The 27,766-nt window shown below is 39.3% G+C and overlaps 1 protein-coding gene across 2 annotated transcripts in view; it reads right to left on the minus strand.

The window, feature by feature from the left end:
* The window catches only part of CNMaR (G-protein coupled receptor), a 50,106-nt gene extending 23,229 nt beyond the window's left edge, over nucleotides 1–26,877 (minus strand). For both annotated transcript variants that reach the window (XM_022851692.2, XM_086972801.1), the window contains exons 1-2: nucleotides 26,206–26,877; nucleotides 6,232–6,534 (exon numbers count right to left, since the gene is read on the minus strand). In XM_022851692.2, coding sequence (XP_022707427.1) covers nucleotides 6,232–6,534; nucleotides 26,206–26,220 — 318 coding nt within the window. In that variant the 5' untranslated portion in view covers nucleotides 26,221–26,877. The remainder of the gene's footprint in view (nucleotides 1–6,231; nucleotides 6,535–26,205) is intronic.
* Nucleotides 26,878–27,766: the final 889 nt, after the last annotated feature.

Below are 27,766 nucleotides of genomic sequence, written 5' to 3' on the forward strand. Positions count from 1 at the left end.
TTGTCTATAGGTCACAATGCGCAGACGCAGTTTGCCCGACATTGGGTACTTACCGGTTAGTTCTAAGGTCTCCCATAGACCGTGACTTTGGTATAGCGTAAACTGCATCATACTGTAGGACTCGTAAAAGTCCAATTTCGCAATGAAGGCTTTGCATTCGAGGCAGATAACCGCCGGATGGATGGCGGTAGGCACGTGACCCTGGGGGCCAGCAAAAAATACGGGTGAGGGCTTTCACAGATTTAAGCTGTTTAAAGGCAGACATAACCACCCGTCGTACGCATGGTAATGTAAATTAATCATTGCCTAAGGGACGGAAGCCAGATCAGACACTGTATAGGTTCCCCGTATTTTCCACAGATTAAGTGTCTATATATATATGTATATATATATATATATATATATGACTGTGATAGATGTTGGCAGACGGCAATAACCAATGGCCTGGAAATGTCAAGAGCATCGCCAAAAATACAAATATTAATCACGTCAGGTAATTGTCGATTCGCGTCATGGTAGAAATTGTCCTCAGGTCTATCGAGAATCGTTGCAATTGATTTAATGAATGAGAGCCGACTGGTGCCCGCAAAATGAAGGCACCCGCCCTGATAAGGCTGGCCAAGTTGAAACGAGTAAAATTATAACAGGGTTGACAATAATATAAACATCAGTGATCCGAAAGCACAATGTGAGCGGCTCTAAAGCGCTACTTCCTGTCGGTGAGTATGCTTTAATATTTCTATACAGGGACGATCATCTGATTAGGATCAACTCCAAAATAAAAAGCAACTAAACGTATTTCCACTAATCTTTTTTTTCATCATAAACTTATTCATTAAAGATTCTACTTGAGTACATACATTTGTCCGTCATCCATGGATTGTCGTAGATCGAGGGCTATCTAGAAAAGGGATTTACGTTTCTGAAAAGAAACACAGTCCGATGTGGCATGTGGTACGAAGATATCCCTAGGCTTTTCTTTTCCGAGAAGACCATGAACTTTGTTCGCCACCAGGAGATGGATGCTTTCTTACATCTCAACCCGTTCCCCTTCACTCCTTCAAGTAAGTAATAGAGTAGTTGCATTATTAAAGAACTAACTCAATAAGCAGCCAAGCTTCAGGCGGGCTATGGCCTTTTAGATCATGTGGCACGACCCTGTTCAACTTTTTTTTTTATGAGGACACCTAAAAAGCAAAGCATAGTGGACAAACTGAAGGAAAATTTCCGTGCCGCCATTTAAGGGTAGGGTCAAATGCGTGGGACGATTAGCCGAAACTGTGAAGTGCATCACTGTTAAGGGATCTCATTGTATAGGTGGGCCTATTTCAAGCCGACGTGTCCTTTACCGAGGATAGGCATAGATTTAATGTGTCTCCTAAACACGCCGAGAAAGGCGTCTTTGTTCCTCGTGATGTATGTAAGCTATGAAAGCACCCTGCCTAGTAACATCGTCGAATAAAACGGACGCATAGTTACAACGAATAGATTTTCAGTTTCGGCCGGCGGTCGGTATACGTATATAGCCGGCCGCTTAATAGCCAGTCGTCAGCAGTCGAGTTTCGTCTGCTCGAACTTGCAGTAATGACAACATGCAATGCGTGCTGCATATTTACATTATAGAAATATATGCAGACGAATATATGTGTACTGTATTCAGTCATCATCCAGTTATCAATAGGTTACTCTCGTTATTTTTAACCTGCACACATCTTTGATTAAAAATATGCACGATCTAGCCATCAACACTAGTTAAGCCATTTTATGGCAAAGGACCTGTTGACGCTGTAGCTGGCAATTTTATATAATAAACTCAATAAAACCTATATCGGCAATACATTTGATAACTTTCAATAGGAAATGCGACTTATGGCCATGTCATAATAATTGTACGAGCGTAAACGTGTTAGTTAAGTCTAACGCAAGTTAACCACAAGTAGTATCCGCGGTCATGAAAACACCCGGTAAGTAGGAAACTTATTTTAGTTATCTGCTGGCTTTTAAAAGAAAGCCGACTTTCATTATTTGTACATGCCAGATACATCAGCAATGCAAGATGGAGGTCGGAGGACCTAAGCAACGTTTTATTCGAGCAGCAATGAGGCATTTAGAAAAACCATCAAGTAGAGCGCTAGGCTTAACTAATACGCACACCGTGTATATTTTTCTGTTGTCTCCCCGCAATATCAACCTAGAAATCGCTTTAGAATCGAAGAATGTATGTCCGAGTGAAAGTGCTACCTTTTCTGTCTGGTATACGACCTTTGTAATTTACCGTCTAGGTCCTGATTTTCCGCCACAAAATTATATGCTATATCCCTAGCTTTTGCATTTATATTTCTAGCGCTGGCTAGACTATTCGGACTATTGTTTCCTGCCTTTCCATGCGTCAGCGATTTCATGTTCTCGCATTTTTTTGAGTCGGCTTGGCAGAATTCAGCCCGAGGTAGCACGAACCCACTCTGCTCTTAGTCAATCCGCTTCTTTTAATGGGTCGCTAATATATTCTGTGATACGTATTGTCTTCGCCATGAGGTGGTCTTTGTTTGTGCCGCGCTCGAAATCCATTTGCTTGCTTGTCTGCTAGGTAGGCAGCATGTGTTATGCTCAACGCGTGCTGAACGCTAAGTTAGCAGACTCAGTACTTGCATTTAGAGTATCCCACACAAAGCGTGCCTCTGTACGTACTCGTGTATGAATAAGTAGATTAACATCTATCGAGAGACATATTACAGTAGATTGGCGAATATTGTCTACCTTAGTGCACCAGCGGTATAAGGTAGAAGAAATCCCGTCTAATTAGTACCATGCAGGAATGCCGAGCGGCCTTCAGGACACACCGTCAAACACAAAACTGCAGGCCAAATCGATTCTGACAAGTGGCATACTTTTCTCTGTTGCGTTGCGTAGTACCAGCCTAGAAACCGCAAGATAATGCACAACGTTATCAATGTATTTTCATCGCACTGATGATCCTTTAGGCGTAACAGCTAGAAATAGCCGGACATGCTTAAAAACTTCATAATGTGCACGGAGAAGAGGTTTATTCTGTGTGAAAGGGTTTGCACAAAACAATACCGGTGAAGTTTCAATGGAGGACCAGCATGCTTGGTGAATCATCGGTATATGTATCTTTCTATTATATTACAGTATAGAGAACTGATCGTACACCTAAAGGCCTGCTCGGAAATCGTTTACAACTTTATGCTGATAGATGGTTAAACATGAATATATTAGATCCATAAGTATGGAGATACCACCCATTTATTCGACTCACTTAAAACTGCTTGAAACAAGTCATTTTCATCTCTTACAACGGCCACTTCCACATCAAAAACAGTTGTTTCCTTCAAAAGGCTGGCCACTTTTCTAGCCCTGGTATCACGCTTTTCGATGACCTTGTCTAGAAAATGTTTTTTTGCTGAACTTGAGACCTTTTCATCAACTGTGACGTTGGAAATCAAACATATCTTTATCATTTTCAGTGTATCTCGTTGTGTATCGTCAGTGTATCTACTTTATTAACAAACAGAAACACACCGTTAATTAAGAGCAACAGCGGCATATAGTATCACCCAAAGGGTACAGTTATTGCAGACAAGAGATCTCTTTTATTTGCACTGTCCAGTTGGACTATATTGAAGTTCAAAAATATGTGGGCTGTCTTTCGTAAAAAGCCTACTCTATTTTTTGTTAGAATATCGGCTTCTGCATAAACATTTGAGTTAAGTAAACGCTTAAGTAGGTGGCTAACAGTTGCAGAAGTAAATGTCTATCGATGAATTATATACTTCTAGGCTGATCAATAAATAAATATTTTATGTCTGATACTGCCATTAAGCGATACCTCAGACAAAGCAACCGAGTTTAAAAGTACGCTTATTCTCTGAGTACATCGTACTTCGTATACGTGCCAACACCCTTGAGAAAAAAAGAACAATCATCTTTTATCGTTCATTATGCCACAGGCGCAATAAATTGTTTTAAAAACTTGAATAGATATCCGAGTGTCCTTTTCTAGCCATAAAAAAACTGTTGAATATGGTTTTACCTTATTCTTCTACTTGGTCCCTTCTGGTTGTTCAGAGTGATCTTTTTAGCTTAGTAGACCCTTCAAACGATATTACGTAGCCCTAGCGAAGGCCATCGTAAAAGGGAGCAGCCTGAGTCAGCCATGAAGGAGTTTCGGGTGTCTCAAATAAAAGATGTTTGTTTCTCCGCATATCGCCTAATATACCTCTCTCTGTAATGCATGTAGGTATATATGTAATATTATAGGAAGCTGATAAACGTGTGCTTCCGTTTATGAATCGTTATGTTAACATGCAATTGATTGCTTCTTTTTACCATACACAATGATTTGCCTCATGGTAAAGTTTCGTTGTTTCAAATAAATGGGGCATATCAGTGGCTTTTGGATGAATGGATTTCCAGAAAAAAGACAAAGCAAGGTAAAAGTTGGCCGGAGCAATACTTTAAATAGTTATCTGTAGTAAAATAAGTAATATCTAGATGATCATATTTGGCTTCAATATGAGCTCTGTGTATTTTGGAAATTGTTCTTTGCTTTGCTGTCATTCACATTTACGTACGATTGAAATAAACGCCATATTGCATTATATCTTGCTTTTGACCCTGTGACGTATTCGATAGATGTCCTTGTGCTTTAAGTAAAATAAAATTAATTTTTTTAAGATGTTTGTATTGAAAACTAGTTTTCTTAATTTCTCAGATAGTGTCAAGATTTCAGATTGTTCAGTTTGGCATAGAGAAATAACTTACTACGCCTAAGAATGATATAATGTATTCTCAGGACAAAATAAGTACAATATAATTAAAGGTATAATAAACATCATGAACTGCTAGTAATAAGCTTATTTCCTTATGTAACAATTTTCATATAACACACGATGCGGTGACTGGAGCTTTAGAGGTTCGCACAAGCTCTAAAGTATCGGCCTTCGACGGATAATTGTGCGTGTAGAGGGCATAAAAACAAGTAAAGTACATAGATGCTTGACTGATACAGTAGGAATGGATTATGAGGCTCAATAAGTTCGGTTTTTAATACCGCCGCTACCTGGTATTTTTGTCTAAATGAGTTTTCATTGAAACTTAATGCAATACACTAAATTCATAATGTTTTGAAGCATGGCAATAATCGTAAAAAAAGACGCTTACTTCAGAATTAGTAAAGACATAATTCGATACCGATAAACTTATATAAAATCTTTAAGGTGACGCTTAACGCCAGGCGGCTAATTTCTCATTCTTCACATCGACAGACATGTTAAATAGAATGGTGGCAGAGTTACATCTGCATCTGCTTTCAGAAATAAGTGAACCAACCGAAGAAGCGTCCGAGAGCTAGCAGGAGAAGTGACATCACCTAGGCCCAAATTACGTGCTAGGTTTAGTTGCGGGTGACAGAATGCTCGCGCTTTTATCTGACAGGCAACGTAATGACCGGATGTCAACATGTAGCCGTTGTCAAACACGGCACAAGCAAACGCCATGCCTCGATCGGATTAAACCTCGCCCGTACCCGGTCTATTTGACCAAGAGGACATGTTAATGCGAAAAGTCAAATCATAATCTCGCTGATGTGTGTAGGTACGTAAGGCTTACTGTTGAGTTTCAGTCTCGTAACAAATAGGGGTCTTACTAGAGCTTCGTTTGTATATAGAGAAGTAGAACCTAATGTAGTGTATTTGACACCAAACAGGCGGGTTTTAAAATCGGCGCGTATCTCTATGCTTAGAAAAGGGCAGCTTCCTAACCAAACTGAGCTTAATTTCCGGTTTGTCGCATGCTTTTTCGGCAAAGATCAACCCATTGAGACCTTAGGTACAGAAGCTTTCGCTAGTAAACGCGTATCGAAATTATGGGGTACAGAATTGCTTCAACACTGCCGTTTGATACGATGTTGAGAGTTCTAATCGAGGACATCTCGTAGGGATTTTTCTATCTCGTAACTGCCAGTGCTTCGCATACTACTGATGCTTCGTTTGGTGCTCTGGATACTACAAATAGTAACGCCATATTTACCACAACAAGGTCGACATGGGTTCGGTTTGCCCCTGGGGCTGAAAGCAGGTAAGACCCAACACGCAATTAACTCAATAAGATGTTTAGAATCTCTGACCATACATATCTACCAAATAAAGAACTTTTTACGGTAAGGAATACATAGAGAAAGGTAAATACGCATTGCACGTCCAACGAACTTACGTTAAACCCGTGTGCTGCAAGCCAGTTGAACGACAGCACAAAGAGGTAGCCGAAATCTGACGCGGCCAGCGCGCTCATATAATAACTAGAAGTTCGGGCGCGAAGGTGTGTCGATGTGAAGGTAAGAAACGATAGAAGATTGCCCAACAATCCGGCATAAATAGCTACAGCCATATAGTAGGTGTTAAAGATCTTGAGGGTATCAATAGTCCATGACTCGCGAATCAGGCTTGTGGCTCCACCTGCTACAGCTTCCCCGCTGGGACCGGCCAGCGTCCGGATGTCGCTTGCCGCCATATCATCCTGTAATGAACAACAATAAACGATTAGTCAATGCCGACGTTAGACCTTTACGTAGGAAAAGAAATCGCTTTAGTAAACGTTACAATAGCTCTTTCTCGTATATTAAGTAATGATGAAAATATATAGTTTTTATAAAGACACGGTTTATAAATATGGATTTGTCCTTCATACATCATTAAAAGATGTAGCAGCAAATATTTTCCCTAAAGCCAAGGCATAATTTATAAACGATGCGCTAGTAACTTGTCGAGGTTGGCACTTGTAGGTGTGGTCAGTATTGATGACAACAGCAATAACACGATTGATTGAAATTGAACTATGGTCTAACACGACAAGCAGCCGATAAAGTTTCAACTAAAATGGGGTTGAATCATGTTCTAGTTCGAATACATCGATTTGATTATCTTTGTCGTATAAAGATAAGAATCTTTTTTAGCGATTCTGCAACGTCTAAGTTAGCCACTTTTGAGGAACGCTTTCAATAGATCTTCTATTGGGCTTTAAGTTAATAGCATATTTCTAATATTCTTCGAATTAGTCATCCGAAGATGGAAACAGCACAGGAAGAAAATAATTTCGAATCTTCACTACTTCAGAATTGAATTTGACTAGAAAACGAGAGACAGATGAAGTAGACAGTCTTCTCGATGCCGTTTCAGTGTAGAAGAACCCTCGGAATGTGTCACTTCTAGGTCATGTTGGAATTTTATTTTATATGTTGTCTAGTGACACGCGATACACTGCCAGGATAGTACGTTTTTCATCATATTAAATACTGATATGGGGGCAACTATGTTATAAAGGCTTACCAATCAGCTACACCTTGTTGATATTTGCAGATTTATTTGAAGGAAAATGTAGAATATTCTCCATATAGGGAAAGCGTCCTTTCCTAACAAACGTCATGGGAAAAAAACTTGGAAAAATTGGCGTTCGCCTTTCAGCGTGAACGGGTCGCTGTAAGTATTGCATAACCGACGTCACCTCGTGTCTTTCTGCAATTTTTTTTATCTGATATGATTTTGTCACCATGGGGAGAGAACAGCGTTCAATGGGATTTTACCAGCTCCTACCCTGCCACTAAAAGATTTAATTTACAACATCAAAGAAGAAAGCACAAAAGCAAATAAGCACAATAGCGAAATAGGATAAGAGACTTATTGACTGCTGGTTGAAAAGGGTTGTGCCAAGCACAATAAACGGGATTGAATTGTTTTATTGAGTTGCTTTGTACTTCGACCATTTTATTAGGAGAAAAAAGCGTCCTGCTAACGGGGCATATCGTATTTACAAGGCGTATTTGCTGATCTAAGTAAAATCTCGACGTGTATTAAGAGCACTGGACTCTCACCGATCTGCGTTTGGATACAATGTAACTAAAGGACGGCGTCGCGTATAACAAGTCACGTAAAACGCTTAACTGGGCACCTAAATATCGTATGCTTGAAGGGAAAATAAGCCTGTTGTCCATAATGATTAAGAATCACAGAATTCGGCGCTTTGACATAGGCTCATGTATAGCTTTGTTACTGCAAGGTGTATCCATTTCATTAGTCGATGAGATCGTTGGTAACTGATAGCTTCAGATTGCAATGGATCAGACTATACACGTAGTATACATCTCATAGCATACATTTTAACTGACGAATAATACTAGTTTAATGATGTATATACCGGAATATATATATATATATATATGACGTATATATGGAACTTATGATCGGAAATAGCCAAAAATGTTCAAAGCAAATAAATAGCCTGAAAAACTAAGAACTTCAGTTGACTATTACGCCGTTTTACCGCAACTATAACTGTGCGCACAGTCAGCAGGACAGTCCATTTGGCCTTATGATAGATGGAATATCCCCTGTGAGCAGCCGCGAGGACCCTGACAGACAAAGCAATAAACGCAATAGAGTGCTATACCTCAGGGGTTCATCTAGGCAGACAGAGCAACATGGAATTGCTACCGTTATCCGTGGATTGACACGAAAATTAAAGATCGGAGGCGAGCAGGTGTAAAAATAGAATAAAGGGCTTATCATCGATGATTTATGTATGGTAAAAAGAGCTTCTGAAGAGCGTCGTTCGAAATGACCACGTAGCGTCCCCCCATCGTATACATATCATTCCCATTCGTGTCTAGTAGCACGTTTTTTCTGATCATTTTTTGCTCAAGATGACGTATCACTACAATACGTAGCACCATCGTTTAGAGTCGCGCAGAGTCCATATCAGAAGCGAGAGCGTATACAGAACACACAGAGAATGCTGTACATCGTCTGATAAGCTCAGACATTCGGCCAGACATGAATACGGTGTCCAGCTTCATTCTTGATTTAGCTAAGAATACTCGCCCGGATTAGATTTGACGTAGGCAATTTTATTTTTACCTCGTATGCTCCCGGGACCCCAAACAGTTCATTTGCTGGCGCTTGAGTGTCGATGCCTGCTGCTATTTTTCTCTGCCGTTTCTTGCAATTCAGTATGTGCTAATCGCGGGTGAATTGGCCATCGTCCTGGCATTGGCCTAACATGCATGTTGCCTAGAGAGTGTTGTAAGTTATTCTCCGACATTTACTACTACTTCTGTTAGTATAGCATATATTCTAGGCTAGTAGAGAACTAACTAGTCCAATGAAGACGTTTGGCGCGCAAGGAAAGCTCTCACTGACAGATGACATTTACGCAATTTTTACCGATTTAATTCGCCAGCTCCTTAAGTCAGCGTGTTTGATGACATTGATTTTATCTGCTGAGAGAAATAGCATTTGATAGATTAAATGTTAAGTTGTGATCACGATCAGTAGTAAAGGCTCTTTGAAAGCCAACGTCACTTTAAAGGATGTTGCATTTGAATATATAGATACAGCGGCTGATATCGTGTAGAGTCTCTGGATCTTTAGAAGGAAGTTTCGTTTCCTCTGCTGATCTTTCTTGGTTACAGTGATTTGGTTTGCAGCTTCAACATAGGTCTTCCTGCCAATGAGTGCAGTTGCAGGCGACAATGGCCTGATTTCGAAATGAAGAAACCATAGCTTAATTTTTTTATCGGGTGAAACGTTAGTTTAGTCCGTTAAGTAGTGTTGCACTAGTAGTTTGCTATAGATTGATTCGACAATAAATTGTGTCAACTGCAATTGAAAACACCATATTTCAATAAAAAGATGTTGAAAAGCGTGCAGACAGCCACAGAGGTGTTGTCTGAATTTAGTAACTTTTTCAGTTGATTAGTAAAGACTGCCGGAGATTTATAATGTAATGATGCGCCTTCTACTTAAAACATGTCCTTCACACTAAAGTGTTTGTTCTGTCTAAAAATGTAAATCGACGCGCATCAGTACATATTCCGTATAGTTTAATAGTTGGAAGCTGAATGAATAGACCTAACAATTACTTCTAAGATTTGTCAAAAAGACACAAAAATGCAAATCAGCAGGGCTAACAAACCATCAGCCACGGCACACTGCGTTACTAGTTAATGCTTTCAATGATTTATCTTCCAACACGAACCCTACAACTTACTAGCGAATTTGAAAACGTACTTTCGATAAAGTTGACCTTTTTCTAGATATAAATTTGCTAATCAATTTTCGCGCCGGCTGTTTTTTAGTACACAGCTACTCTTGTCGATTTCCACTGACAGACCATAACTCTCATTGAACGAATAAAGGGTCTGCTCGAAGCAGCGTGGCCATCTAAATACATAAGATAGATTAAGCTTCTACTAACTAAATGCATCGCCAAGCTTTAGGTAAATAGAAGCAGTTAAACAATGTTACCATACTCTTCACAGGCAGTAATCTTGTATGATCCTCGAAAGACATTAGCATGTGCTTAGTTTTCGTATAGTCTTAAGAGACTGTGCTTCGTTTTTTTTTTTTCATAAGAGGCTAACATGGGAAAACCTGAACACATGGGCTTCGATCCACAATTGCTCTGGAAGGGCTGAAAGTTTGATTTCTCTTGTCGGCTAAATCTGCGCTTTTAGTAACCCAATGGAACACCCTTGCCGCGTTTCAAAGTCGCTTCTTTGTTCGATGTTGTTCAGGGACGTTCGTGGAGGCTCTTAGTATACGTTCGGCTGAAGTATGCATCCCTCGGTCGATTGCTGGTTCCGTCAAACATGTTTGAATTAGAACTGGGGTTTTCATCTGAAGCGTTGCAGCTTTAGTAATTGAAACGTTTACTGTCAGTGCACTCGAAAAATTTCGCTAGCAATTTGAGAACACGTTTCCCGTTTGACATTTATATACCGATCTACTTGCGCTGTGCCATATTGTGCGTAGTAATTTGTAAAGACGTAAAAGCTTGCCAACTTTCTCGAAGCAGTTTATCGGCTCGACCCCTACTCCCCTCTCCCTCCCCTTCACAGGTTCCCACCTGTTCGTTCTTATCGATGAATAAAGCGAACGATAAAAATTGGGGAATCTCATTTAAATGTTAACAACAGAGTTTGGGGTACAAAATCTAACTAACTGTTCTACCATTAGCGATAGAAGAATCTTTTTACAAGTATAGCAAAAAAAAATGCCAGGTATGCCAATCACCAACAAGCCTTCAATTCCGAGATATCCACACAGGAAGACTGTATCCGTTTATCGTTTTGACAGAATCTCCTTATTCTAAATGTTTGAGCTATGATGATGAAGTAAAGTTCCGATTGACAAACTCCTATGTGTCGGAGCTGAAGATTTGCATAATAACGTACGTGTAGGTTTTGATACGGAAGACTGTAGAGCCGAGTTGGCGAACTAGAAACTTGTTGTCTTAGTAAGCTGCTATAAGCTGATTTTATTATCGATATTGCAATTGCCGATGTTGTAACGTACATCTAGTAAATAATGCACATTGTCAGTATAGGGTGCGAGGGTTCTGCTATGCTCGTTTGCGCGAGCGGAACAGAATGCCCTCAGTCCCTCCGTCCTAGGCGCAGATACACATGCACATGTCATAAATTCATGATCAGAGATCAGACGAATTTAATATTCCCTAGAGATGTAGTCGAGTCTATTATAACTGTAACTCACATATGACTGCGCATTGTGTCTGTTTTATAAGTAACTTATTATTGCTCCGGCTATATATTGGAAGATCAGCTTGATATTTGGCGTTTAAATAATATGGCGTTTAAACAACGTTTAAATAATTCAACTACGTTAGCTGGTTAGGGGCGACCTAACCTCAAGAACATTTGGCTTGCCCGCTATTTAATTGGCTCTGTTTTCCACCGTCTCTATTGGTTAGCCTCACATAGTGTAGGAGTGACGAAACACATGTTTAGCATTGGACAACCAGCCTAGGCGTGCGATGATTATACAAGTGAATGATATTATATCTTCTCAGTCCGTCTGACATGACAAGCACTGGATACCGTGTAAAAATTTTGTTTAGATAAAAACAACAGAAAAGGAAATAACCGGAGAAGTCAGAAGCTTCTTTTTTACGTTGCAGTTTTTAACAATCGATAATCATGGAACGATTAACGCTAGCTACATGGCCACTCTTAGGCGTAAAAATAGCAGAAGTACAAAACTATACATCGATTAACTGGAAGTATTAAAGGTTTTATGATGGAATGTTTGATAAGGGGTAGGTCAATATCAAAAAAACATTTGCGGGTTTGTTCAAAGCAGGTCGTATTTGAGAAATTGAAGATGAGGGAATTGCAGACAGGCCTAATCCTTCGATAACAGTGATATCAGCCTTGTCCATTACTTCATTAGCGGTAGTGGATTTCAAATTTGAAGTGAACTACAAGTCAACTATAATGATGACTGTCGATTACGTAACGAATACATTATGAAGAATATCGTCGATCGCTTAACAGCTGCAATGATCTAGTTATGATCATTTTTATAATTATGACAATAACAGACAGGGTGCCGGTTTTTATTAAATCATTCATAACTATGAATCTAGAACAGACGTAGCACAATAGTCGTTTTTGAAAGAAAAAATAACCTATCTATCTTTAAATGGCTTGCTGACAAATTTCTCTGCTTCAGAAATATTAAAGCGAACCGTTTTTATTATATTATATTATTCAAGGTAACTGCTGTTATTCGTTAAACGCTTTTGTCATGAACGCCGCGAGGTGTCGACTTTTGTCGCCGTCTACTTTTTGTATATAATTTTATTTTTCAGGCCGTTACCTTAATTTTTATCGTTTATGGTTTTTGAAACAGCTGAATTGATCTCTTCAAGTGTTCTAGTCGAGTTCGCAATGTATCTTTCCATCTGGCTAGAGGTCAGTGTATATAGCCTATAGTTTCAGTAGCAATGTACAAATTGCCTGCGAAGCATCTATCAACAATACAGCGTCCCTATTATATCGCTATTCCTGGAAGAAGCGTCCTAGCGATAACGGTAGAACTTTCCTAGTGAAAACGATCACTTTATGTTCTACGTTGTAGTCAACCAATGTACTGTATGGGTAAGTTGATGTCGGACATAAATTCTAAACATAATTAACTTTACAATCCAATTGTGTCGCATTTTATTCTTGTATGGAAACATTCTAGAGCTTTGCAATTCAAAAGATGCGCGAACCCAATTTCCCCGTTAGCTGACAATGAATTCCAGTTTGTTTACTAATCGCTGTCTATTGTGGACTTCGTGATGGCGTGGGCCCGTCATTGAAGGCTTTCATCATTAGAAGCAAGTCTGTTTGAATGTCGTACGGGTATGCAGCTCGCGTCTAATACAGCCACGCGAACTACTCAGAAGATGTCTCATCCTTGCACTTAGATCGAACTCAAACTAATAGCATTATATTGTATTGGAATTTATAGGACAGTTTAAATCCGCTCGTTAAATCCGAGTGGGGATCGAGAATCTGGTTCATTACCTCGCAGCGGATGCGGATATATGAAGCGACTTGTAGCAGATATCTACCTTCTAGTCAATTTCCGAGCTTGTTTATAATGTGACCTTTAATTCCAGAGTCAAGCTTTGAGTTAGCAGCACATCTGATCCAAATTAAGTTACTTTCGTGAAAGGTCAGAAAGGAAATACATGCCCTACTGTCTGTAACAGTTATATCATTCCGATAATAAAATACAATGAGTAAAGTACTCTATCGACAGCTAACTTCTTTGTCAACGATGACAATCAGCCGTTTCGTTGATGATTATAGAAAGCCAAAAATCATTGACATCATCCTACCTCCACATTATATAAGGCCAGCTACGATTACTGACGAATGTTTCAAAAAGTACATCTCGTTTTGTAATCTCAACCGAGGAAACTAATTTAAAATAGAAAACAATCTTTATTACTATAGAAGCTTCGCTCTTTTAAAGCAAAATCATAACTAGTCCCTTTGTAGATATGCAAGTATAAAGGAATCTTTCTTAAACCGGTTGCGAAATAAAATTTCATCTTGTAAGTGATTAAATTTTCCGCATTTTTTAAGTCTGACCGACGTTTCTATATAAGCACCGATACAAATTCAGTGCGTGTAACGATAAAAGCCGTTACCTTTTTTTCTCTAATGATCTATTAGGTGAAATATGGTAAGAATGCATTACCTCCTAAAGGGTGATTTCTTTCCATTCGGCGCCTATCGGACGTCACCCTCTTCCCGTTCTTATTTGTCTTCGTGCTAACATCATTGTCCGATTACAGCTGTTTCCCAGAGATTTTTTGTTCAACGTTTAACCATAGGACACGCTCATCATGTGAATACAACAAGGCCTACAAAAAGATGTTTGTTGACATTTGCCGAAACGTCTGCCAGCCGTCAAGAGAACTTGAAGGACAACAATAGTAAGTACAATTGCGTTCTTTTTCCTTCTTTTGCATTTTTTTTATTTGCTAATATAATCGGCATCAATCGCTTCAAAGAATAAACTGAGTCTATGATATAAGAAAATTTTTTCGCCATAAAGCTGTGGCAGGTACAGGAAACAATGTGTTCCGACGTCTGACCTTCACTATTTAACCTCTCTTGCTATGGCCCGACACCATATGATTGCGCGACTCTGTCTCTATTATGGCAACCGTTTACTACGAGAGTCGGCAAAACAATTCGCCAAGGGAATGTTGTTACAGTTCATCATTGACAATTATAAGACCATCATTATCTTATCGTCCGGAGTTGCACGCATGGCTTGCCGAAAAATCATCGAATTAAGCGCAGATCATGCGCTATAGGTAGACATAAAGCTTTTTGACTCCATGCATAAAAGCAGCAGTTTCTAAACTTCGTGCACGAATAATATATTCATACGACTGCACGATACATCCGTTTTCCCCTCCTTTTCAATGGGCTTTCCTAAGGATGACTACATTTTTAGCGGCATCTTCTCCTACGAAGAAAGCCTCCCAGTTAGAGTCCATATTAGTTAGGATATATTAGTAGGGTAGGTTTTTTTGATTTAATTCGATCCCCTAAACAATCTAATACTAAATAACTGTGACCAGATCTAATTAATAATTTGGAATCCGGGTGGGTGCTACAGTTTACTCTCGTTTACCTTATCGTTTAACAGTGCAACTTCGTGTATTAAAGACGTGAATTTTCGCGATTACATAACCGTTCACTACTCTGTTGATGGGACCCTAGGGAAACTGAGGTGCATGTCTTGCTTTACATAATAGTTCTAGGAGATGTCGCATTATTACGTAGGCTTAGTTACACACTTCGCAAGAACTGTAGCTCTATCAGCGCAAGGTCTTTTAGTTCACCTTCAAATTATCTTTCAATGGTTGTCTATAGAAGACGGGGGCAAACACTAAAGGCTTGTCCTTGTCGAGTTTTGTCGCATCAGCCAATCGAGTCGACGAATCTGAAAGATTCCTTACACACGTTGGAGGCGGATACTCAGGCAGGGTGCCGTTGTTGAGTCTGGCGGAACTTGTAGGGATTACGTGTAATTGAACAAGGTCGTTGCTACTCGAACGTTAATATAATCCTACGAACAACTAATTTGAAAAAGAAAGCTGACTTTCATTTGAATGCAGAACTACATCTAATATACGGCAAGCATTTTAAACTGAACATATTTATTGATTAAATAAGGGCTCGTTGAAAGGGCGTATTATTTAATCGCTCGGCGACCTTTTCTGAGGCGATCTTATTAGGTTAACATGAAGACAGTTTCACAAACCTTGTCTGAGGGAAGCGAATTTTACATTACTACCTAGTTAACACCAGACACATATCAACTAAATACCCAGTAAAACGCAATAATTGGGCGGAACTTAATTAATACGTGATGATTTCTTTTACTATTGTACCAAACTCGTTAACACTTTCAGAAAGCGGTCACCATCTGCAGAATCCTCATTGGTAATACCAAAAAAGCCCGAAGCCATGCCGATATTTCGTATACGTAGTATCTGCAAATTTCAAAGTCGCGTCCAGCGACACGCCTGTAGATGCAGTACAAAATATTTTTACTCTGGAGGAAGTTCCACCAAATGCGCTTAGTCTCTTAATGGAGATACTATCAAATAATAAAGTAACTATCAAAGAGAACCTATAAGAGTTACCTTTGTCCTTTCAAATGACAACGGTAGTACAGGACAATAATACGAAACCCTTTGCGTTTGTCTAGTCTTTTTAAAGATCCAGCTAAAAAGATTTGAGAACGCAGGAGCTTTCTGACTGAAATTTTCTATTTGGAAGAGCTGGCTGTTCAGGATTCAACTAGTTCCCCATAGACTGCATCCAGCTGTCACCGAGCTCGGCTTGAAGGTCAATCTAAGGCTGCTAAGATCGAAGTGATAAGGCTCAGACTGGAAATGGACCGCAGCTTACAATAGTTGTTCTATTCGTGTTCGTGTCTGTCCGACATAAACAAGGTCACGTACTCCAGAGTGTTAATTTCGCGAAATGCCACAACTTTTTATCGTACACAGAGAAAATTTCCTAGAAGACATTGAAAATAGAGCTTGTAATCAACAATTCGTCGCGCCACTGCGTCTAGAGGCCTACGTCTATTCGGCTTAGAGGGCGTGCCCTTGGCTGCATATAAAGTTTACTTTATCTCGAACGATCTAAGGCAGCAGCCCACAGACTCGTGCCGCTCCTTACTAGCATGCCGCTCTTCACACAGAATCATAAACTACATTCCTCCAAAAGCTGCAGTGCTCAACGATAATATCCGGGCCTGAGAACACGAATTGGTAGCTTGGTCTACAGCCGAAGGTCAATAAGGAGCAACCTAGAGAGAGATCTTTCGGATCGTTACTTCACTATGCGATTAGTCATCGGTGAATCGTGCCACGAGCAATGCATTACCCCAGGTTTTCGGCGGCCCAGCAAAACCTAAACACGCGAAGGATGTTGCACTCTTCATTAACCCCTTATTTTTGCGATTTCGATAAATGATCGAACTTTATATTATTTTTAGTTAAATTATTCAAATGGTTTAGTTGTCTTTTTATAGTTGCCACTGGCCATCTGATGGAGGTAAAAAATAATCTGAAAATAATATTGAAAGAGGAAACAAATTTTTGAAAAGCATACATTTACTATTCACCAATATAGGCCAGATGCATTTTTATTCCAAAGTAAATTTAACAGTTTCTATAGTTTTACAGATATCACTAACGTCGAACACGTAATATTGGACCGCATATTTAGTGGCACAAAACGTTCATGAGAAGAACTCCAACAACCTTGTTAAAAATGCAAACTATATATATATATATATATATATGCTATATCTATTGGCGAGGTCAACTACGATCGACTGTAATAAAGTGAACTTGCTTTTCGTAGGATTTCGTGATTTCAGTTTATTTGCGACCATGTAGGCTTTCCTTCTGCTGATTACAAGGGCAGCGACAACCGTTCATCAAGCTGTACAGAAACTTCATTCGATGTTACAGATTGCAAATATCTAAGTTACGCTTTTCATGTTTAATCGGCTCAATTAAACGTTTGCTTATTCCTGCAAATGTCGACAATTGTTATACTGGCACTATGTCTATGCTGTACGTAGATATACGTGGTAAAAGGATGCTGTGTAGCGTTGTCAGTTGTACTTTATGGTATATTTGCCGAATGATTGAAAAGGTTGTCTGTAAAAATAAATAGAATTTTGCTTTGTAGATGCCGCGCACGAGAGGGTTGACGGACCATGTATAACATCAATGATCGATCACGGGAAATTACAATTCACGTAATCAAAAAGACGTAAAATTACCAAAATAGAGTGAAGTTTAAGGGCTGCAGTTACTCTTCCCGTTTGCTTTGTCGAGGCCATAAATTCGTTTTTGCCGCCAATTGCGCTATAATCATTTTTTGACTGATAGCATAAAAAGGCCCCAACGTGGGTTTGTTTAGTTTAAGTCTTGTACGCCCGTGCTAACCGTTTCAGGAGCATAAACAAGTGAGTGTAGCCAACTGTGAGAATATCACGGGCCAGAAGGGCTCTTAGCCCGCCAAGACCAGCAGCTCTATGGAATCACTCTGCTACATTTATGATATACAACATTCCCACTTTGGGGCGCATTTTAAAAGTGAAAAAAAAAAAATCAGAGACCTTTTTTAATTTATTCAGGCATTTTTGAATCCGATTCGTATAGCTGATTCCGCTTCAAAAAAGGTGTCACACTTAAAATCAAAAACATACATTCGCACTCCCGTTACTCATCCATTTGCTTCGATTGATCGCTGATCAACTGATAAGGATAAATATACCTAAATGTTCATAAAAGAGGCACTAAAATGATATATGCATAGATGTCTCAAGGCTCTTCTATTGTTCATTGCACCTGTATCAGCTGCTGGGAAGAGCAGCGGATTGTATGAGCTGATTTATAGCCCCATCTAGCTTCTCATGGTCGACATGCATTGAACACAATCCTATTAATGAACTGAGCAAAAAGTTTGAACTTCCTCAATGCTATATTATTTAAAAGAAATATATACATAAAGGTATGCAGTGAGCTTTTGCCGATTGCCTTGAAGTAACGCGTGTCTGAGAATGACTCTTCTGTTCGAAATGGTATCTTCAGTACTCTCCTACATGCTTCCCGTCACGTCTATTGAGTTCAGTGAGATAAATATAGTACTTGAGTTGTTTTTTCTGTATACGCAAGCCGTGCAAACGTGCACTCCACGTAATCCTCAATCTCAATGGTGTTGACCCGTTTCTCTGATCTGAGAGTGACCGTAGTTCAAAAAGGTTGCTAGTTTGTACCGAATGTTTTGAGAGCCATAGTTTTAGGCACACACATTCGAAACTAATTTCACAGTCGGACAGCGTAAAAATACAGTATGTTAGTGCCTTACTTTGATGTTGAAAGGATATATGGAAGTCTGGGTAGATTTTAACGTCTGACTGTTAATTTTTTTCTCTCAAAAATTGATAGTACATTCGATAAAACGATGCGCATGCGTGGACCATTCATTGAGCCGGAAGAGATTACGATATGTTTAGATGCTCATATCCTATATTTATGTACAAATCGAATTTAGCCCTTTAACCTACTTTAACTCGATCAAAAATCAACTTGATTTCAAGTCAAGAATAGCCAAGGCAGGTATGGGGATGAGGGGGCGGGGACATTGGCTCGAATCTAAATTATTCGAAAAAAACCGACAGGATACTTACTACAAGATAATCATATTTAGGTAGCCCTTTGCAGTTTAACGATGTCTGCTCGACGTAGGAGTAGACGAAACTTGCGTAAATTAGTCGCCAATTGCCAAACTAGAAATAAGTGTACCACTGCGGCTGAACACCTTCACGCAACGAGTGAAGGTAGGCCTGATCCATCGGCTGTCCGATTCTCTACTAAGATGATACAGAACTTGACCCTTTCGAGTGTGGATTGAATCTAAAATAACTAGTAAAAATGTGTAAGTTGAACCATTACGTTGCTCCGATAAGGTACCACTTGCTTTGCACGATAAATGATTAACGAAATAGATGAATACGCTTTCATTGAGCGTGTCAACCTTCGCGACGTGTCTCGTTGATATTTTTCCTCATATATTTTTATTGACTTTGAAAAAAATTAATATAAATCCAAACACACGAATCTAAACCCAAACCTAACTCAGTGAATGGCACATTCTCTTAATGCTCGGCTACGAAAAAAACAGACAATATGAAAATTTGGTTAAGAAATTCTTGGACCTTCAATCGTTCAAACAAATCAATTGAGATAGGGTTCGCACGCGACCAACGCAAATAATTTCTCACTCAGTTTCTAGCTAATTTTTTACTTTATCCCATCCGTTAACTATGGCCGTTATGCCCAGGACGGATGTGGCTAAATAGGAGCCGCTTTTGTCCTCCGCTTGAATAAAACACGCATCTGTCACACTGCAATGTAAATTATAAGGAACTGTAATTAGATATTCATCTTCCTATAGCATTCTCCTGGACATGATCGAAGTGTGCCCTCGACCGAGGCACTTTTGGCGATCATTTCGGTAATGACCACCATCAAAAGGGGCGGATTGTGCTTTTTCCAGTCCTATTCATGTGTGAAGCATATCAAAATTGTCAGGAGAACAAATAGAGGTAAAAAAAAAAAAGTCTCATTCGTATTCTGTGCTAGATAAGGGCAGGCCGAATGTGTCAACGCCACCAGGCAAAGCTGCCTAGAGACAAACACCGTCAGCTGAACTCTACAAAATAGATCGACTCTACTGACTACGTAACGGACAAACGGACAACTGACATGATCAAATATACAAACAGCAAGAGAATTACTTGTGAACATTGCTCGTCTTGTTCATAGTATATTTTTCATTTTTTTTCCCATTTTTTTTTTTTCAATTCAGTGTATTTTGATTCAAATGCTGAGCTCTGTCCTATTCGTTTGACACCTCTGTCTGATAGCGCAACGAATCAAACTATTTTTATTTTGGTAGGTAGTAATATATACAGTGTAATAGATACATATCTGGGCTTTGTGCCATTCGAAAAAATTGGTTAATGGGAAAGATAGTATAAATAATCAATTGAGATATCGTGCATCACGTATGCATATTTACGCAGATCTCATCGCAGTGGTACCCGTATAACGTTTCAACGTGAAGCCTACTGATCCGACAATTGACTAGGAGCATAAATAGAAAAACGCGTTTCCTAGCTGTCCACCTTGGGAAAGCACGTTGGACAACCGTCTAAAGCTCTACAATGGAGACATTATCTAATCCGAACAGACTTAACTTTATTGCATTATTGTCTTTTTTTTTTTATGAGCATACAGGTAATAGGCCGGAAGGCCCGACTAACAGTGAAGCCAGTTAAATCCTAAACCACGACATATGTGCTCGATGAATAGCGAACCACTCACTATTTCGACAACTGAAAAGGCCATCTCTAGCAGATACGTTATATGGAGCTGATACAATATACAAATGAGCCGTAACATCTTGTACACGTGTAAAACACACTGCTATCTACTACCACTGTTGGAAACGTCAAGTTGAAATACCTGGCATAAACATGGCATCAACCTCTTCTAGAAGAAAGTCACTAGTGGTTATCGAACAGCACAGCTAAATAGCAAATGCTCTCGTTCGCTGATCCCGCACGATGTGTTGTGAGCTTTGCAGATCTTCTAAAGCGTAGCTGACTTACTGGCACTCGATCAATATGCTTGAGCTTTATAAGTCAAGAAAGTATTTCTGGCGGCGTAGCTGATTGCGTCAGAACGTTATGAAAGTTCAATATGATGTAAGCAACATGCAAGGTTTGAATAGGGGTCTAGCAGGACTACATACCAGCAACGCAAACACAACTGCTGGTGCAAGGTTACACATACACGAAGACAAAGTTTCAGAGGCCGGCGGGACGGGCATTAGCGTGAAATGGAATACTGACTCGGCAAACAGAAACTAGCTAACAAAATCCCTCAGCGGAGAAAGGCAAGAAAAACACTCGACTGGAATTAGAATGAAACTTTTAGTAGCATAGGAAACAAGCCTACCAGGCGGATATAATGTAAGCTTCGTGCTACGTTAGGATGTAGACCATATGCGTCCGTGTCACACCTGTCCAAGAAGTCTATGAGATGAAAATAATTGAAACAAATTCTGCAAATAATTAAGCTACAAACACACCATGTTCTACACTCGGAGACCCATTGATCTCTCAATCAGACGGTCGTCCTGCACAAAATCAAAGCGCAACATAGGATTGGAATAAATTACTTTCGAACATATCTGAAAACAGCAACTAAATTGAACTCTGAACTGTGAACTCAATGCACTTAGAGATCTATTTATAGACCTTACTAGGTGCCGGAATCTGGAAGTCATTGTTTCAAACCAGCGCCTTCGTGTTGAAGCTTTATAAGTTTACAAAACTCGTTCATATTTGCTAGAATTCGTAGCCGAATACGCTGTTGGGAGATACGCTGCGTCGATCCTTTCATGAAATTATTATGTGAGGAAAAGCTCGTACGAATTGTACGGATTGTCCATGATAGGACGTAGCATAAAAATTCTAACCATATATCGCATTAGCGGTATCGACTGCCCGCACAAGTTGCGCGCAGTCTTCTTTAGAGAACGGCTTTTGGTAAGACCACAGGAAGTGTTCCCATATCCTGTAAGACTGTGTTGGGTTGAGCTCAATAATTTCCTAAATTCCTTTACGAACGAACGAGCAGACCTGCTGCAGGACCACGTGGAACTCGCTTGGAAAACTCCTCCTGGATATAGTCATTAAGGGGATGGTGATGATACGATGAGCTTATAGCAATATGTGCTCGATTTGGCCTGTTTGGCCATATATTTAATTTCACATCGTCCTGCTAGTAGAGGAAGATGGGAACAAAATGGATACAAATTGTATTGAATGCTTGTCATCTCACAATGTAAGCTCTGGTTCCAGTTCGATTAGGAGCTTTCTAAAAGCATGAGACCCTCCGCAGTTATTCATTTCGAAAAGCAGCGAGTCGGCACTTATCGTGTAGATAATTGAACAGTCTGACATGTGCCGATAGCGTTATCGCTATGTAACAGTTCACTTCAAGCACCACCAATGACACCGTAGAATTCATCGATGATTCATCGATGATCGAAGGATGAAAACTCAGCCAACAAATGGCATAGACATAGAAAAATGGTACGCCTTCTAGAGGAGAAACGCAAATACGGGAGCGATTCTCGAATCGTTTGTTACTGCGACACGCCCGTACTGTCGAGTCGCGTTATTTACTGCACTTGTTTATTACTCATAATAACATAAAAATTTCACTGCCAACACGGCGTTCAGAATCTCTAAACGCTACCATCTATAACATGATGACAGCTTTGCCACGACTGAAAATGAGGTAAAACGGCTACTTAACGATTGTTTTCCACGTTATTCTAAACGCTGATGTTAAAACAAATCGACCTGCAACATGTTCATTTATCCTTATGTATTACATTTTATTGTAGACAAGTGGACAATCGACGGAAACTGTTTTGCGTGCATTGATTGCCTCGGTAGCGAAACAGTTGACGCGGCACCTCGGATCAGAACCAATTGTGTTACTTCGAACTATACGAGAAAATCTGTAAAGCTACGAGCGTGTGGTAGCTTGGTTTATAGATTCGAGCATAAGTGACACTTATGATACAAGAGAAGGATTATTATTTTATTATTAATTATTTCATTTCTTAAAAACAAATATAATTTATTATATTAGTTTTGGATAATCGCTATAATATCATTGTATGAAAAATCATCATCACACTGCCACTGAAGTTCCGTAAATTAAGTGCATGAACTTAATTGCGCCAATTAACTGACTCACAACATTTTTAGGAATGGTAGTCTGAGCAGTTAACACGCATCCCTTTGAATTTGTTCGTACATGCTGAATAAACAAACAGCCACGCTGATTCAAATTTTAGCGTTGCTAAAGTTATTATCAGCAAAAAGAAACACTAGACTAGCAGAAATGATCAGTGCTAGAGAAAGTAAATTGCATGCTGTTTATTCGACAAAAAAAAACACTTATTAAGTCCTGCTTATTTCTTTTAGTGAGGCAGGTTTTTGATGCTATACCGAAAAGACGTTCCACTCAAGTCTCGCAATTTCGACAACTGGAACAGGTAGACAAATAACACGCACGGTTTATGTGCTATTGTTATAAATTGTTGCGGCATAGTTCCTAGAGACATTGGCATACTATTATCGAGACGGAAGGCAGAGCAACCTTAACGAAGAAGAAAAGAACTATATACACAAGAAAATTATTATGTTATATATTATTAATATGATTTAGATATGTTTGTTGTATTTCTCCTGTGAAAGACTGGGTAGCTTATATGGTTCCTATACACGAGGTCCAGCTTGTCCAAACACCATTCTATCCTGCTATCCTGAGCTAACCGTACGCAGGCTACTATGCTTCCGTCACGAATGTGGTTATTTTTCGAAGGTAAGATTATCACCAGGGGGTGTTCCCAACAAGAAGAAGACCTTTCAGTTCTGCCATGCAGAACAGATGGAAAAATGTCCAAAAATAGCACCTTATGCTCCGTTGGACTAAAGGAAGAAATATTAAGAACGTGGTCTAGTTGCAATAATCGCCATAGTTAGATGAATACATGCAGATAACTTAATGATCGAAGACAGGGTTAACAAAGCCTATTTTTGGCTCAAGCAAGCTAGATATTTTTTGTCTTTTAACGGGAGACGCCTTCTCAATTCGAAAAGCCACGGCATGCCATTCGAATTTGAAGAAAGTTACGAATTGATACATTTTTAGCCTTTCTTGTTAGAAATTTTCAGATTTGATGTTGGAGACCCGCTTTGTCGACCTTTGCGATGCGCGTCTGACATTGCTGTAGAAATTGAAGGATAGTTTTATTTATTCGGTCTATTTAATCCATGCATTACTAAACATACAGAAATAAAAACATGTCTTCGGCGGGCTTTTCTTATGGAGATTTGGCCTTACTTTGAAACTATCAATTTTTTTAGCCGCTTCAGGTTGACGCAGAGGCGGCACTTGTTACCGATTATAACAATTTTGCGTAAAAAAATTCTTATTGTGGCTCGATGTTCGGCGAGAAGTTGGGGATCAATGAGAAGCTGCGTTTCAATGTTTGCTTTACACAGTTGACGACACATCTGGGCTTCTAATTTCTTTCAAACTTTTCTACATTGAAGATGTCTGGCGATAATCCGATATTTTCAGATAACTTTTTAACCAATTAACGAGTTTGAGCATTTACCATCCGAGACTCTCATCGCCCACGGACGGCTACCTAGGGTTAAAAGTACATTTTTCAGGTTTAAGATTTCAGTGTTCTGCTCAGCAAACCCATAGCAGTACCCCTCCTAGCTACAGGGTCTTCATGTGCAAATATTTTAGACTGCTTTGGCAAATATCACAGAAGAAAACTTAACAGATATTGAAAAACCGTTTAACTGTACAGTGAAGGTCCAATATGCTTATAGGAAAAATGGCGTGCACAAGCACACATACACAGAGAAGGTAAAAGGAAAAATATATATTATGTTTTTTTCGAAAATAACTATGAGTAATAGAAGTGGTACCATTATACTAAATCAAATTGTCAAAGGCGTAGAAATAAAATACATTTAAACATATTCGGATATATACTTCAATTTGCATGGGACGAAGACCACTGATTTAACTTAATCATGAAACTGCACCGTGTTTAGTCAGTATAGCCAATATTGCTTTGACAGTTCACAAGACACAGTGATCGCCGCTAGGATAAGAGTACTCATAGAACATTACGCTAGTTTCATCTATTTTTAGAGCAAGAACTCGAGATGAAATCCTTTCGGCCATATAGCAATAAAGTGTATATATAATAAATAGCAATAAAATATGAAAGAAAAAAAAAAAAAAAAAAAAGAAAGCGCTTTGGACCGATGTGCAAAGAAAGGCAATTAGCATAATGAAAAGGGCGAAGAAAAGCGGAAACATTTGAAAAACCGCCACTACTTTTCTATCGACGACGTTCGTGATTAAATCTCCCTTGAAATAATCGGGACAGATCAAAGAAGCGGGCACACATAATGATAGACTGAGTGCGAACTAAAACGTTCATCGAAAAATATCTATACATAGCTACTTGCCCAATTTCCAATACTCATAGAAACACAACTCTTGACAAATGGGCTCCATCGATAGTCTCTTCAAAAGACGCTAGATTGATTGTTCCTGCAGATATCGCAAACATGGACCTGTAAAAGTTGATCATCATCAAGTGAATTATCTTTAGCTACTCCCACGGTGTAAGATCTCTCTCTTAATTTGTACATGGGCTACACAGGACAAAATATCTTCAGACCTCTGTTATGCGTCTATATGAGAAAAATCAATCTGCACCACGTCTTAAATAAAATTAGCTAGAAGCTCCCTTTAGTCGATGCAGTTCTGTAAAAAATCAACATATTGCCCCAGCTACCGGATAAAATACTAGTTCATTTGACGATTAATGTAAAACTACATGTTTCCTTAGTACTAAACGGGTATCTAGCCTGCTGCGATGTTAGCGTCTATCTTGGCAGCCTTTATTGACCAACAGAGACAAGGCGACCCGCTACGGCAAAAGCAAGCACTTACTATCGAATCTTCTTATTATCAAGGCCTTTTTCGTTTACATTAGGTGACAACTATTTAGTTGCTACCATGATATAGAAAATCACTGAAGAATTTCTTAATTTAATAAAAAAAAAATAATACGTTTTCCTCTACGCGGCCATTGCAACTCACCGCTGTGTTGTTCATTGCGAATTTGATTCAAACCAGAATTAGGACGCGCTGTATTTTCTAGTTTATTCCAGGATGCGTTTCGGTATAAGTAGCGGTGCCCAAAGCAGACATCTAGGTTCAATATGCACCACAATTGCACATTAGATGAGAAGTTTCACAGACGATTCGATTGTGTGGACCAGCTTGCGTAGACTAGAAAGCCTTTTATGAGATCTCTAGTAGAGTCTAGAAGTACACGAGCCGCGTGCACAGTTTCATCAGCAATCCGTACATTGATGCACAAATCGTTGCTTAAACACTCGCATCTTTGCATTACCATCTTCGATAAATGAACACTATACCGTTTAAACTCAATTCACCGGTCATAAACTTTAATAAGTTGGATTTTGTCTCACTTTTTGCTTTTGCTCTCTGTATTATTTTTTGTTTATTAAACGCATTCACAATGTGTACGTTGAGGAAGAATCGCAGTACAATTGCATACGCTGTTTGGCGAGAACCGAAAGTTCTGAAGTTTTGTGCACGTTCTCTCGCCGGCCTAATAAGCCAGGTTCATCCTATCAAAATCATTTAGTAACATAAGATTCCTAAACCTGAAGTTGTTATCGATAAGATAGTATCGCAGTTTTGGAGAGGGCAAAGTTCCCGACGTCGTCCGAAGAGTATGTGATGAAGTATGAATCCCTCCCTCATGAAAGCATCGAAAGCAACGACGTTTCACCCGACACTAGGAGAGGGTGCCATTGAAGTCCCTTTCCTTCGGATAATATCGGACCCCTGTCGTCGGAAAGCTTTCGGCTTAGGAACAAGCCTTACCCGAGTCGGAAGGATGGTTCTTGTATAGCATTGCATCGGAAACGATTCAGCAGCCACTCGGTTATTTCGCTGCATCGTGACAACAGGATAAGTAAAGATTGCAGACAAACAAAAATACCGCTATGCGTAGTGGGCGTTTCCTTCATGCAATAGAGATGCCAAAATGGCACATATCTGGCATTGGGAAGCTGTCCGCTGATCCCTCACAAAAATCTCTATCAGAGTAACGCCAGAATAAAGTTGATTCCTTAGAAAAGACCTTGTTTACTGTCACGCGTCTAACAACGATAAAGATGCGAGGTAAGATTTTTATCGCAGGCAACGTTTGAATTTTCGCAGTTATTAATTACGATAAAAAAGGAAACACCGTAGATAACATATCAATAACATGTGTAGTCAATTGTCTTAGGTAGGACAACCTAAAAAATTAGAAAAAAAAAAAGCTAAAGTTATGATGAAACACGAAGGTGGCAAGTGTACAAAAACCTCAAAAAATACTGTCGCATACACTGGCAAAGACAAATGAAGAAAAGAAGAAAACTTTTTTTCTCCTAAGAAAACTATTAAAACGCTTTTAACACGTTAAAATCTTTCTTAGCTTGTGTCTCAAACGCTTTTGCCCTTAAAGCTACGAGTCGCTGAACATTTTTGTGACAATTCCCAGGACAACCTTTTAAAACTATATTTTACTTAACATCAATTGATCTTAGACATCCATAGTTGGAAAAATGTATACCCTTACAAT

The sequence above is a fragment of the Varroa jacobsoni genome, unplaced genomic scaffold, assembly GCF_002532875.2.
Source record: "Varroa jacobsoni isolate VJ856 unplaced genomic scaffold, vjacob_1.0 scaffold_168, whole genome shotgun sequence".
NCBI classification, from domain to species: Eukaryota; Metazoa; Arthropoda; class Arachnida; order Mesostigmata; family Varroidae; genus Varroa; species Varroa jacobsoni.